The 15,214-nt window shown below is 44.6% G+C and overlaps 1 protein-coding gene across 3 annotated transcripts in view; it reads right to left on the bottom strand.

The window, feature by feature from the left end:
• Positions 1-15,214, bottom strand: part of TGFBRAP1 (transforming growth factor beta receptor associated protein 1) — a 79,334-nt gene that overhangs the window by 47,970 nt on the left and 16,150 nt on the right. For 2 of the 3 annotated variants that reach the window (XM_023211315.3, XM_023211317.2), the window contains exons 2-3: positions 9,630-10,334; positions 351-545 (exon numbers count right to left, since the gene is read on the bottom strand). In XM_023211315.3, the coding sequence (XP_023067083.1) occupies positions 351-545; positions 9,630-10,317 (883 nt within the window). In that variant the 5' untranslated portion in view covers positions 10,318-10,334. The remainder of the gene's footprint in view (positions 1-350; positions 546-9,629; positions 10,335-15,214) is intronic. The other variant, XM_023211316.1, reaches the window with a different exon arrangement.

Below are 15,214 nucleotides of genomic sequence, written 5' to 3'. Positions count from 1 at the left end.
GGTGCTTTCACACAGTATCTGCTTGGCTGACTCCTACGCATCCTCAAAGGTTTGGCTAAAACAGCACCTCCTCCAGGAAGTCCTCCCTGCTATCTCTAGGAAATACTTTCTCCTCTGCTCTCACCATGGGCCTTATTCCATCGTGATCACGCTTTTATACTGCCAGAGCTATTTGTTTAAATGTCTGCCTCCCCACCAACTGTGCAGCCCCTGAAGCACAGAGGCTGTACTGGAGTCATCTGTGTATCTTCTATGCCTTGCGCAAGGCCCAATTCCTAAATCATATTTACTGAAGAAATATCACAAAAGAGTTAAGTACATTTCACTAAGACTTCTATGTGAATGAGTACCTTCAAAGTCCTGTAGGATGTGGCCCTCCTTAAAGGGCAGGGTCTGCTTCTGTTGCTGATCCAACATGCTGTGGACTGTGATGAATTCGTCATCGAGCGCTATGACGTATGGAAAGGACACAGCCGCCCCAATCACGTTCTCCGACCAGTGCACGGGGGCGCGCTGGGATATCCCTGCGACTGTGGCAAACATGCCTAGAAGTAAAAAGAAAGAGTTGGGTGGGCTTCCAAATAAGCATGGTGTCTTTTTCCTGTAGCTATGTCTAGATGCAGAATGTTCCCCTGCCCACCAGCAATTTTCTTGTACAGTCTTGTATTTCAAGAAAGGAAAAATAATATAATATGTTGCATGTGTGAAGAGCCCTACAGGAATTTACTTCTGTGAAGAGAGCTACCTTACCCGGAATGTATATCTGATATTTACTTCCAATTCAAAATGAGGTTTTAATAATATTACCACAAACTTAGCAAAATAAAAAATAAATAAAATAGGCCGGACGTGGTGGCTAAGGCCTGTTATCCCAACATGTTGGGAGACCAAGGAGGGCAGATGGTGCTTGAGCTCAGGAGTTGGAGACTAGCCTGGGCAACATGGCGAAACTTCAGCCCTACAAAAAATATAAAAATTAGCCAGTTGTGGTGGTGCACGTCTGTAGTCTCAGCTACTTGGGAGGCTAAGGTGAGAAGAACACTTGAGCCCTGAAGGTCAAGGCTGCAGTGAGCCATGATCATGCCACTGTACTCCAGCGTGGGCGACAGAGTGAGAACCTGTCTAAAAATAAATAAAATAAAATAAAACAAAATAAAATAAAAATGAGGTTAAAAATACATTTCCGTATAAGCCACATGACGATTTATAAAGCATGTGTCCTCACGTGAGGACAAAGTGACTTTCAAATAGGGTGTAATCCTGAGGATTCTGCTGAATTTCTGCTCAAAGAACATACTCCAGACAGCACAACTCTCGTGGTCACATGGACACCACCACCATCGCGCAGCCTCACCCTGGAGGTCAAACAGGGTCCCTGCATTTACCTGCTCACAGCTGAACATCGCCCAACCAGAGAACTATGCAGCACAGGGGCCCTGATGGTTGTTTTTAAAATAAAAAGGGCAAGGGCCTGGGGCAGTGGTGCGTGTCTATAATCCCAGCTACTTGGGAGGCTGACACAGGAAGATTGTTTGAGCCCAGAAGTTCAAAACCAGCCTGGGCAACATAGTGAGACCCCATCTCAAAAAGCACTGTCATAGGACAGTGCTTCAAACCACAGGTTTAAAGTCTGGTGGTTACTATGCTGTGGATAGAATCTGTATATAGGTACGGTGTGAGAGGTGTTACAAGTGATCTTTCAATTTGCTTATAATTGTGCCAGTTACAAGCAGAACAAAACTTAAGAAGGTTGGTTCATTTAGCCTGATGCCCACGTAGCTGAGACACAGTGCATCATAAAGATTATTCACTATTATTTCCCATCAATCCTAACACTACAACCAACAAAGGGTAATGGAGTAAAATCTTTTTTTTTTCTTTTGAGACAGAGTCTCGCTCTGTTGCCCAGGCTGGAGTGCAGTGGCACCATTTTGGCTCACTGCAACCTCTGCCTCCCGGGTTCAAGCAATTCTCCTGCCTCAGTCTCCCGAGTAGCTGGGATTACAGGCATGCACCACCACGCCTGGCTAATTTTTATATTTTTAGTAGAGATGGGGTTTTGCCATGTTGGCCAGGTTGGTCTCCAACTCCTGGACTAAGGTGACCTGCCTGCCTCAGCCTCCCGAAGTGTTGGGATTACTCGCGTGAGCCATTCTGCCCAGCCTATCAAATCTTTATAACTAAAACAGTTAGGTATTGGTACTTAAATAGGCAATGAACTGAGAGAATAAAACAGAAAGTCCAGAGACAGACCCAATACATTAGGAAATTTAGTACACATTAAAGGCCATCATCAGTAAGGAAATTATAGACTATTTAATCAGTTTGTTGGGAAACTGGACAGCTATATAAAAACGATAAAATTGAGGTTGGCCACAGTAGCTCACGCCTGTAACCTCAACACTTTGGGAGGCCACGGCAGGCAGATCACTCCAGTCTAGGAGTTCAAGACCAGCCTGGGCCATGTGGCGAAACCCAGTCACATGGGTTGTGTAGAAAATTAGCCAGCCGTGGTGGCGGGTACCTGTGGTCCCAGCTACTAAGGGGAATGAGGTGGAAGGATCACTTGAACCAGGGAGGCGGAGATTGCAGTGAGCTGAGATTGTGCCACTGCACTCTGGCCTGGGTGACAGAAAAATACCCTGTCTCAAAAATAAATAAATAAATAAAAATTTTAAAAAGATAAAATTCAATGTATTCCTCACACTCTTCACTATAAGAAATGAAACTGGCCAGGTGCAGTGGCTCAGGCCTGTAAATCCAGCACTTTGGGAGGCCGAGGCCGGTGGATCATTTGAGGTCAGGAGTTCGAGACCAGCCTGGCCAACATGCTAAAACCCTGTCTCTACTGAAAATACAAAAAATTAGCCAGGAATGGTGGCACCTACCTGTAATCCCAGCTACTAGGGAGGGTAAGGCAGCAGAATCATTTGAACCGGGGAGGTGGAGGTTGCAGTGAGCCGAGATGGTGCCACTGCACTCCAGTTTGGGCGACAGAGCTAGACTCTCTCAAAAAAAAATAAAACCACACAAGTACTAGAAGAAAACACAGGTGAATTTGTCTTTAACCTGGAAGACAGAGAAATCTTCCTAATTATAACTCAAATTCAAGAAGTAATATCAGAAAATATTGATACATTTGATTGTACAGAATTTTCTTTTTCTTTTTGAGATGCGGTCTTGCTGTGTTGCACAGGCTGGAGTGCAGTGCCTAGTCACAGGCAGAATTACAGAGCACCACAGCCTCGAACTCCTGGGCTCAAGCGGTCCTCCTGTCTCAGCTTCCTGTAGCTGGGACCACAGGCACATGCCACCACACCTGGTGAGATTACATCAAAATTTTTTAAAAAGCTTTGGCACAGTAAAATATGGAAACAAATACTTGAAACTTACATAACAGAGAAGTTGGTATCTCACATATATAAAGAATACCAAAAAAACAAAAATAATTAAAAAAGGGCTAGAGATAAGGAGATAATTCCCATTAGAAGAAATGTAAATGGTTTTTAAACATGTGAAAAATGTTCAACCATGCCCATAAACGAGGGAAATGGAAATTAAAACTACACCGTGAAACCATTTCTCATATACTAGACAGGCAAAAACACACAAGTTTGGATCACATCCTCTGTGGGCAAAGCTGGAGGGCAACAGGTACTTTCATACGTTGCTGGGGAGAAAAAACATGGTGCAACCTTTATCAAGGGACACTATGGCAACACCTCGCATTTATACTCCGACTCTGCTATCTTCTTTCTAGAAAGCTTTCCAATAGAAACACTGAAAACACACACGCATACACACAAATATAAGTCCCTAGGAATAGCTAAAGCCTGAAAAAGACCCCAAATGTCCATCAATAGATGGACGCATTATGGTACCTCCACACAGCAGAACAGTGCACAGCTATAACAATCAAGGAGGAATACCTCTACATTATACTCTGAAGTGACCACTTTAATATATTAAGTAAAAAAATAAAAAGCAAGGTGAAGAAAAGTATGCTACCATTTGGCCAAGAAGGAGGAGATACAAATATTTACATATGTACGTTGTATTTTAAAATGCAAGAATAAACCCTAAAAATAAAGGTTACCTATGGGAGAGGGAGACTTGGCAAAAAACTGGCTGTAAGCTTAGACCTCTTTGATGATATCTTGCTGTATCCATCTGTCCTGGAACTTGGTAAACGTTTATATAATAAAAAATAAACCAAAGCAATTTCTAAAAATCAAAAGTAAAATGAAACAAACAAATCTAACTATAAATCTAGTTGATGGCATAACCACACAGAGAAGAACTACTCCAAGTGACTTTGAAACACAGTAATTTGACTATATTTCTAATACCCTAAGGACAGAAAGAACCACAAACAAACCATCAAAGTTTCCAATAATTATACTGTGGGAGCAGTAGTCTTGGTCTTGTTACTCTGTCGTATGTACTGCGGGATAAATCAAAGGAGTAATTATGTTGAGGTAGTAGAGAAGTAAGATCTTTGGTGTGGTTGAAAGGAGATACAGGTACAATGATGGATTGGTTCTATCAACATGATTTCACAATGAAATTATCTTTACAAAATATATACTTGCCCAGGTGCAGTAGTGCACACCTGGAGTCCCAGCTACCTGGGAAGCCGAGGTGGGAGACCTGCTTGAGCCCAGGAGTTCAAGGCCAATCTGGGCAACATAGCAAGACCTTGTTTCTAAAAGAATAAAATAAAACAAAAAAGACATACTTCCCAGCACTGTTTACTGAAAGAAGGGCCTAGAAACATGAGCAACAAGCACCCCTACCTCCCAGACTGTGGTCTGTAAACATCAGGGCTTTTTGGAGAAATGGCTGAAACCAGACCCAGGACAAGAAATGTACGAGGTGAGTTGGGAACATCCTGAAAGTCAAGGAAGCAATCAGATTTCTAGCGGCATGAAAAAGGGACTGAAGAGTCCACCTGAATAAACTCCCAGCAGGCATGGATGAAACCAAGCACATCACATACATTTACGTCCATGAGTTTATAATGATACTTTTCAGAAAGCCATTTATGTAAGACAGAAGAGACCCCCATATTGAAAACTGAATAACCGAATTGATCTGGGCAGTAACTGTCAATAGCTGTTAACATTACAGAGCGATGAAGGCATTGTGTAACCCTGACAGAGGTACTCCATCACTACGAAGTAGTCTTGCCACCCCACAAAACAAGCAAATTTTAAAAAACCCTGAATCTCCTAATTACTAATTGAAGAAAACACAGAGGTAGAGAGGCATGTTAAACAATACTACGGGAATGAAATCATTAAAATCCAGATTGTGGGACACTATATGTGAAACCACCCAATTTCTTCAACAAAAAAATTAAAGAAAAGCAAAAAAGAGATAAAGCAGAAAACTGACATTAAAACAGAAAAAGTAGGCCGGCGCTGTGGCTCAAGCCTGTAATCCCAGCACTTTGGGAGGCCGAGAAGGGCGGATCACAAGGTCAGGAGATCGAGACCATCCTGGCTAACACGGTGAAACCCCGTCTCTACTAAAAATACAAAAAAAAAACTAGCCGGGCGAGGTGGTGGGCGCCTGTAGTCCCAGCTACTCGGGAGGCTGAGGCAAGAGAATGGCGTGAACCCGGGAGGCGGAGCTTGCAGTGAGCTGAGATCCGGCTACCGCACTCCAGCCTGGGCGACAGAGCAAGACTCCATCTCAAAAAAAAAAAAAAAAAAAACAGAAAAAGTAAGAGATCAATTGCAATGTATGGGCCTTGTGTGAAACTGATTCAAACAAACTGAAAAATAAACATACAAACACTTAAACATAAGTGTATGTATGTATTTATGTCTATTGTGATATATACTAATAGGAGAAATAGGGCACATCTAGATATATTGGATATTAAGGAATTACGGTCAGGTTTTTTAGGAATTGTGGTTTTCTTAGGTATCTGTAACTTAGAAATATGTACTAAAATGTTTACAGATGAAATGCTATGATGTCTGGGATTTGACTCAAAATAAACATGTATAAACTGAGAATGCCTGATGTTGGGTGATGTCTCTACCTGGTTCATTATGCTATTCTCTTTATTACATAAGTTTATATATGTTTTCTACAATAAAAAAATTTCACAGTACAGAATTCCTCAATTTCTCAAAAAAAAATGTGGCTGGGCTAAAGAATTTTTTCTTCAAAAAGTAAGACTCTATAGTGTCAAACCATAAAAAGACATGGAGGAAACTTAAATGCATATTACTGGCTGGGCGCAGTGGCTCACACCTGTAATCCCAGCACTTTGGGAGGCCGAGGTCAGTGGATCCCTTGAGGTCAGGAGTTTGAGACCAGCCTGGCCAACATGGTGAAACCCCATCTCTACTAAAAACACAAAAATTAGATGGGCGTGGTGGCGCATGCCTGTAATCCCAGCTACTCAGGAGGCTGAGGCAGGAGAATCACTTGAATGCGGGAGGCAGAGGTTGCCGTGAGCCGAGATCGCACCACTGTACTCCAGCCTGGACGAGGGTGGGGGAAAGAGAAAACTCTATGACCAAGCGAAAGAAGTCAGTCTGAAAAGGCTACATATTGTATGGTCCCAACTAGATGACACTCTGGAAAAGAAAAAACCCAGGGAAACAGCAAAAAGATCAGCGGTTGCTGGGGCTTAGGGGAAGGGAGAAATGAACAGATGGAGCATAAAGGACTTTTAAGGTGGTGAATGGATTATGAATGACACTATAATGGTGGATTCGTGTCATAACACATTTGTCGAGCATGGTCCCTAATATGAACTATGGGCTTCCCGTGCTAACAACGTGCCCCCGTACAACTGTCGTGTGGATAATGGGGAGGGCAGGAGGGTCCGTGGGAATTCTGTCTACTTTCCCCTCAGTTTTGCTGTGAACCTAAAACTGCTTTAAAAAATGAAGTATGTATATACATATTTTTAAAAGTGAAAATCAAGACATATATATGAAATAGTTTATGACAGGAATTCTTGTTGTCACAAGAAAATGTGTTTGCACTCAGCACTTTGAAATGAGGTGTCTATACAAAAACTCTCCAAGGATAAAAAATACCAGTGTTAAAGGGAACGCACTCTCGCCAGCATCCCTATACCATGAAAATATACACGAATTCTGATATAAGCCACCCCTGGCTGGAAGAAAATACCAGGAGACATCACTAAGGTTAAAGCGCTGATTCTTAATTTTGATAAGGCTGTCCAGAGAATTAGGTAAGGCCACATAAGAACCACTAAAGCCCCTTTTGAGGAGCTAGCTATGAAAAACTTTTTGGTGGGATGAAATGACAGGACATAAAAGAGAAAATGTTATGGACCTGACATTGAAAATACTTAGTGAGCTACTTCAACTCCTTTTTATTTTTATTTATTTATTTTATTTCTTTTAGACAGAGTGTCACTCTGTCACCCAGGCTGGAGTGCAGTGGCACGATCTCAGCTCACCACAACCTCCGTTCCCCAGGGTTCAAGTGATTCTCCTGCCTCAGCCTCCTGAGTAGGTGGGATTACAGGTGCCCACCACCGCACCAGGCTAATTTTTGTATTTTTAGTAGAGACAGTGTTTCACCTTTTGGCCAAGCTGGTCTCGAACTCCTGATCTCAGGTGATCTGCCTGCCTTGGCCTCCCAAAGGGCTGGCATTACAGGCGTGAGCCACATCGCCTGGCCTCAACTCCTTTTTAGAATGAGGAGCAAAAACAATCAAATGACAACCCACCCATGTGGGAAAATCTTACCAGGAACCCTTATGGAGTTTTCTTTTTTTTTTTTTGGACAGAGTTTCACTCTTGTTGCCCAGGTTGGAGTGCAATGGTGCGATCTTGGCTCAACGCAACCTCTGCCTCCTGGGTTCAAGCAATTCTCCTGCCTCAGCCTCCCGAGTAGCTGGGATTATAGGCATGCACCACCATGCTCGGCTAATTTTGTATTTTTAGTAGAGACAGGGTTTCTCCATGTTGGTCAGGCTGGTCTCGAACTCCCGACCTCAGGTGATCCACCCGCTTTGGCCTCCCAAAGAGCTGGAATTACAGGTGTGGGCCACCGTGCCCGGCCTGAAGTTATTTTTGTAGTTATTTACTTAAAAGAATTTTCCCACTGTTGGAGTGGGTAGATAGGTAGACATAAGCAGGAGCGAAGAGGCCCTGAGAAAAGGGAGGTCTGGAAAATCCCACATCCCAGAGACCATCAAAAAGATGCATGCTGGCCAGGCACAGTGGCTCATGCTTGTAATCCCAACACTTTGGGAGGCCGAGGTGGACAGATCACTTGAGGTCAGGAGCTCAAGACCAACCTGGCCAACATGGTGAAACCCCATCTCTAATAAAAATACAAAAATTAGGCCGGGCGCGGTGGCTCAAGCCTGTAATCCCAGCACTTTGGGAGGCCGAGACGGGTGGATCACGAGGTCAGGAGATCGAGACCATCCTGGCTAACACGGTGAAACCCCGTCTCTACTAAAAAAATACAAAAAAACTAGCCGGGCGAGGTGGCGGGCGCCTGTAGTCCCAGCTACTCCGGAGGCTGAGGCAGGAGAATGGCATAAACCCGGGAGGCAGAGCTTGCAGTGAGCTGAGATCCGGCCACTGCACTCCAGTCCGGGCGACAGAGCGAGACTCCGCCTCAAAAAAAAAAAAAAAAAAAAAATACAAAAATTAGCCAGGCGTGGTGCTGCATGCCTGAAATCTCAGCTACTTGGGAGGCTGAGGCAGGGAGAATCGCTTGAACCTGGGAGGTGGAGGCTGCAGTGAGCCAATATTGTGCCACTGTACTCCAGCCTGGGCAATAGAGCGAGACTCTGTCTCAAAACAAAACAAAACAAAACAAACAAACAAAATGCACGCTAGATATGAGGAGAGAGGAGAGCAAGAGGGTAAAGGAGAAATTCCAAAGAGACATGCAGGTGCATTAAGTATGGACCTAACCGCTGTACAACCTTCCGGGGTGGAGGTAATGAGCAATGCAGCCATTAGGTGGGATTCACATCCAACACCGGCTGCACATCTGCACCAACTAATAGTAAGAGAGGGTCCCACAAGCTTAGGGTAGAAATTAGGCGGGAGATAAAGGCGGGGACTTAAGGCAGAAGCGGAAAAACTAGGCAAAGGAAAAAGGCAGAAACTTAAGACAGAGGTGGGAACTTCAAGAAAAAATCCAGCATCATAAAAACCTGATGCAGAACTCTCAGGGCTGCTGGCTTACTCTCTCAGCATCCCACTCTGCCTCATCTTTCAGAACGTCCTGTCTCTCCATATAAACTCTCTGTTCTCTATTTCCCTTCATAAAGCTCTCTGCTATCTCTGAATTGTCTCTTGGCCAAAACCTTTCTCCCAAGATGACTAAGGGCTGAGAATATCCTCCCTTCCTGGTAACACCACCAGAGCTGTCTTCAAGCTCCATTTCAGTGTGAAAGAAACTGCTTTTATGACTCCAACCCCATGTTCACAGAACAATCGGACTGGATTTCATTAAGCACTGGTCAAGCACTGCTGCCTCTGTCTTGCCACACATGCCCGATGTCACTGAGGATTTATTCTGCAAAGCGCCAATCTCACTCTCCAGTTTCCACATGCAGTCACGGAGGCCACCCAAAAAGACCAGGTGCACAAATGCATCCTCCTCACCCAGCCCTCCGGGGCCCGCCAGCAGGAACTCCTGTCTCCCTATCCTCTTGACGATCGGCGGCCTCTCCTCGCTGCAGTAGGGAAACAGGTCCTGGGAGACGCCTGTGCTGTAGTTGTGGATGATGTACTGAGTGGTCAGAGCCAGACACAGGAAGTGGCCGTCCACAGCCACAGCGAGGGGCTGCTCGGAGGTCGACACCTCCTTGACGATCTGCACCCGGTCCTCATACACCAGAAACATCTGGATGGTTCTGCGTTTGACAGAGATGATGCAAACTTCTACACAGAATGGGTCCCCACTCACAGGGTTCTCATTCAGTGCAAACGTGGCTGCCCCCTTGATGCGGGCCCCCGAGGGCACGGGCTCGAGGTTCAGCATGTTGACCAGGCTGATGGAGTTGTCACACAGCACCAGCAGCCTGTTGAGTGCTGAGGCCGCGCGCAGCTCGTTCACGGGCTTCTTGAAGCCCAGGTGTCTGTGCAGCTGTTTGGTGGCAGTGAACGTGGCCGGCCCGGCAGGCACTGGCCTCTCCTCCAACAGGAAGTGGTAGACGAAGCAGTCGTTGGTACCCACGTAGAGGTCCCTGCCGCAGCACTCCACACACTCTATGTTGATGCGCTCCTTGTCGCCCATCAGCAGCTCCCGCTCCACGGCAGAGACAAGCGTAAAGGCTTTGATGTTCATCATGTCTACTGGCTGATCTGCTGGAAGAGAAAGAGGAAAACTAATTTTAGAGGAACAAGGAAGAAGCAGAAACAGAGGTTGCAATAACGATGGGTGGATTCCCTAGTTATCATGTTCATTAAAGGAAACCATTCCATGCTGTCAAAAAATGGAAAGAAACCACTTCCCCACCGACCTCCCCCATCGGACAGCAAGAGACCCCAGCAGAAAACCACACATACACCCCTCCACACACACCCATACACACACATGCATGTGCTTGTGATCACATGCCATCCTGCTCAGTCCCCACCACACAGAGTCACCTGGAGCCTCCTCACATTGCTCCTGGGAGACACGCTTGCAGGCAGAAGACAAATGCATGCATTCACCCACAGGCAACATAACAAAAGGATTTTGTGAGGCAGGAGGATGACTTGACCCCAGGAGCTGGAGGCCAGCCTGGGCAATATAATGAGATCCCATTAAAAAAAAAAAAAAAAGGATTTCTGAAAAAGGCAGAAATGATCCTCATTGAACACAACCACAGTCGCAGGATCCTGCCAGGGACACTGAGGCAGGTGCCAGGCCTTGGATTCCTTTGTGTTCTTCCCAAAAAGGCAAGTGCATCAGCCCCAGCTCCGGAGGAAACGTATTCATTTGGAGAGTAAAGGTGTGCCTCGGAGCTCGAAAGGCTTTCAGGTGGCGAGTGGAGCTATTTAGTGGATGTGTGGACTGGTCCCTGGCTCCCACTGGAAGTGAGAGCCTGTGGCCTCCTACTTCATCGTCTGTGGAGAACTGTGGCTTCACACTCCACAAAGTCAGAGGGAGAAGACCAGGCAAGGTGGCCTTTCGGACTTCTCAGGCAGCCAGAAGCAAACTCAAAGGCACAGTCCCTGTGATCAGGAGCAGGGCAGGGGATCAGAGAGCTGGAAAGAGGACTGCAGAGAATGACGGGAGCTGCAGGGCAGCTGGGAAGTGAAAGGTTCCCTATCACTATCACTTCCTCACCTCAAGCTCTCTGAACATGGAACAGTGCTGCTTCATGAGAGCTTAAGTTCCTAATACTTGGAGGGATTCCAGCAAGGTGGGGACGACCTCTCAGAAATATTCAAGAAAGTTTCACACATCAGGGAAGGGAAGGAATCAGAACTTCTTTGGTGCCTTTCAACTAGAAAATTGTGGAACTCCACAATTTCTTGTCTGCCCCCATCCATGGGGGCAATGTCAACTACACACGAGTGAGACTCCAGCCCCCTTCCCTAGCTCAACAAAACCCCCGGGAGGGGGGTACCCCAGGGCTGAGGAGGCTTGTCTGTGGACACGTCAGTCGTTCCTGTTTGTTTCCCATCACTTGAGCAAATTACTTGTTGCTACGGTCAGAATGTTTGTGTCCCCCTAAAATTCATATGTTGAAACTTATCCCTAGAGTGGTAGTGTTGGGAGGTGGGGCAACTGGGAAGTGATTACGTCATGAGGGTGGAACCCTTACAAACGGCATTAGTGCCCTTATCAAAGAGGCCCCAGAGAGCTTCTTTTTTCCTTCCATCCACTGTGTGAGGAGGCAGCTGGAAGGCACCACCCTTGAGGGACGGACCCTCACCAAACACTGAGCCTACCATGCCTCGATCTTGGACTTCCCGGCCTCCAGAACTGCGAGCAATACATTTCTATTGTCTATTAATTACCTAGTGTATGGTAGTTTGTTACAGAAGCCTGAACGGACACTTGGCTATTCCAGCCTCAATTGCTTCATCTGTGAAATAAGCATAATAGCGGTACCTACTTCACAGGATTGTTGCAGGAAGTAAGTCAGCTCATATGAAATGCTGACAGCCGGCACACGGCACTCAAACTTTTGGATCTCATCATAAATACTATGATTCCCTCCCAGTCTGGATCAGCTCTTATTCCTCTCTCAAACTACCAGCTTGCTTCTGGTGTTAATTTCCCAAGCTGGGCACCAAGAGATTAAACTATGCTGTCTTCTGTCCTCAGATATGGGTAACCCGTTCACCTCCACCAAAAGACAGCCTGCATCATAAGCCAGAACACACACTCACACACCCGCCCCACCCCTAAGACATCTTCACACTCATTTATGGGAGCTCATCTTCACAGAAACTATGGAAAAGAGATGGGGGAAGTGTAGAGGGAGGCTCAAAAGGCACCACAGAGAAGGAATCATGTCCATCTACCTCGGGGCTGTGGGAACATCCCCAGAATCCCAGGTGAGGCCGGGTGCAGAACTCCTGCAGGCTTCTACAAATAGTCTCTGGCACAAACAGCTCTTAAACAACGTCATGTATTTGTCCCAACCAAACACAACCACCAAAACCCAGGCAATATTTTTTTCTCCACTTAAATGCTAATGAGTAAAACCCAGATATTGAAATGTCGGCTTCCAGACATCTAAGTTAGTGAAAGTGAAGTAATACAAAAAACTTCTTCCTTCATTGATTAATCAATCAGGGTTGTCTTTTTTAAATGGCAGGAGTAAGCAGTTCTGCTATTTAAAATATAAATTGTGTCTTACTTTGCAGAAGGAATAGAGAAACAAACTCTGGGCACCTATAATCAAACTCCTTTTATTTAGCTTCTTAAAAGTATATTATCCGGCCGGGTGCGGTGGCTCAAGCCTGTAATCCCAGCACTTCGGGAGGCCGAGGCGGGTGGATCACGAGGTCAGGAGATCGAGACCATCCTGGCTAACACGGCGAAATCCCGTCTCTACTAAAAAATACAAAAAAAAAAAAAAACTAGCCAGGCGAGTTGGCGGGCGCCTGTAGTCCCAGCTACTCGGGAGGCTGAGGCAGGAGAATGGCGTGAACCCGGGAGGCGGAGCTTGCAGTGAGCTGAGATCTGGCTACTGCACTCCAGCCTGGGCAGCAGAGCGAGGCTCCGTCTCAAAAAAAAAAAAAAGTATATTATCCATAATTCCAGCCCCTGTCTTCAGTTAGCACAAGGGATAAACGAAACACATTTGCAGTGAAGAATATTATAGAAAGAATCAAACTCCTCATATTTAGTCTAAATCCTAGGGTAGATAGAGAAGGGGAGAGGGAGAGAGAGCTGTAAAAAAAAATATGGTTTACTAAAAAGTCATAACTCTATATTTAAAAAGAAATGCAATATTGTTTCACTATCTAGTAAACTAGCTACTCAAGCCTTATGCTAAAGATAAGCTTCCTATTACAGGCCTTTAAATTAAGGACTTGCTTTGGTAATTAAATGGTAATAATGCAGAATTACATGGAGGTAAATGAAAGCTGAAGAAGTAACATGCTAGCACTTAAAAATGACTTATTCTTAACCCTGTCTCTACAAAAAAATATAAAAAATTAGCCAGGCATGGTGGGGCACACCTGTATTCCCTCCTCCCCAGGAGGCTGAGGCCGGAGAGTGGCTTGAGCCCAGCGGTTGGTGGCTTCAGTGAGCCATGATGGCACCACTACACTCCAGCCTGGGAAACTGTGAGATGCTTTCACACAGAAAAAATAAAAAAAAAATAAAAATAAAAATAAAAAAGAATTAAAAAATTGGCTAGGAGTGGTGGCTCATGCCTGTAATCCCAGCACTTTGGGAGGCTGAGGCAGGTGGATCACCTGAGGTCAGGAGTTCAAGACCAGCCTGCCCAATGTGGTGAAACCCTGTCTCTACTAAAAATACACACACACAAAAAAAGTTAGCCAGGCATGGTGGTGTGCGCCTGTAATCCCAGCTACTCAGGAGGCTGAGGCAGGAGAATCACTTGAACCCGGGAAGCAGAGGTTGCAGCGTGCCGAGATCACACCACTGCACTCCAGCCTGGATGACAAGAGCAAAACTCCATCTCACAAAAACAATAATAATAATTATTATTATTTTAAAAACTATTTTTTTAAGCAGTGGGAAAATTCTCTCCATGACCTAATTCACATGATATATTTACTTAGATAAAATATGAATCATAAAAAGATAGATAAACTTTAGGCCACACCTCTGTATTTTCATTAAATATAACCTGCTGGGGTTCTGAATCAGAGAAGTTTCAACACGGTAATAAAAGGAAACGTTTCTCTAAGGTGTACAATTCATACTTTACTGTGTGATCTCAAAATGATCTAAAATTTAAACTTTTTGTTAGAACTTCACTTTAAGGCGTACCTATAATCCTAACACTTTGGGAGGCCCAGGCAGGAGGATCACTCGTGCCCAAGAGTTCAAGACCAGCCTGGGCAACATATTGAGACTTGATCTCTATTTAAAAATAAAAATAAGAATATTAAATTTAAAAAATTCACTTAAAAAGTATGATTATAATAATTTAAAAGATCAACATTTTAATGTTTTCTTAGAATTTCAAAATACATACCCAGGTAGGGAAGAGATTGGAAAATGCTAGTATGCTCAAGGACCATAATTTAATTAAAGCTAACATTGCATATGTAGCAAGCACCTCTAAGTGTGCAAAAAACTAAAATAAACAATTATAAGACACAATCCCACTTCCTAAGAGTCTCTCCGTCCTATTAAGGAAATAGGACTAGAAAAATAAATCAGTAATAGTATAAAGCAATATGTGCTAAGGGTCAAAATAAAAATATTAGTAATTATCTCCTACCAGGTTAAGAATATGCACATTGTCATTTTAAAAGATTTTGCCACTGGTGATAATCAGAATCTTAGTCAGCATCTTTAAAAATGCTAATGTAAAGATACGAATCTTTTTCTACAAATGTACACAGAAACATTATCTTTTATTCAGTATCTGGCATCATTTTAAAAGAACTGATGACTTTTGGCCGGGCATGGTGGCTTACGCCTGTAATCCTAGCACTTTGGGAGGTCCAGGCGGGTGGACCACCTGAGGTCAGGAGTTCGAGACCAGCTGGCCAACATGGTGAAACCCCATCTCTATTAAAAATGCAAAAATTAGCCA

Source organism: Piliocolobus tephrosceles, chromosome 15, assembly GCF_002776525.5.
Source record: "Piliocolobus tephrosceles isolate RC106 chromosome 15, ASM277652v3, whole genome shotgun sequence".
Taxonomy (NCBI): domain Eukaryota; kingdom Metazoa; phylum Chordata; class Mammalia; order Primates; family Cercopithecidae; genus Piliocolobus; species Piliocolobus tephrosceles.
Note: the sequence above shows the minus strand (reverse complement) of the source record. Positions and strands in the feature narration are given on the sequence as shown.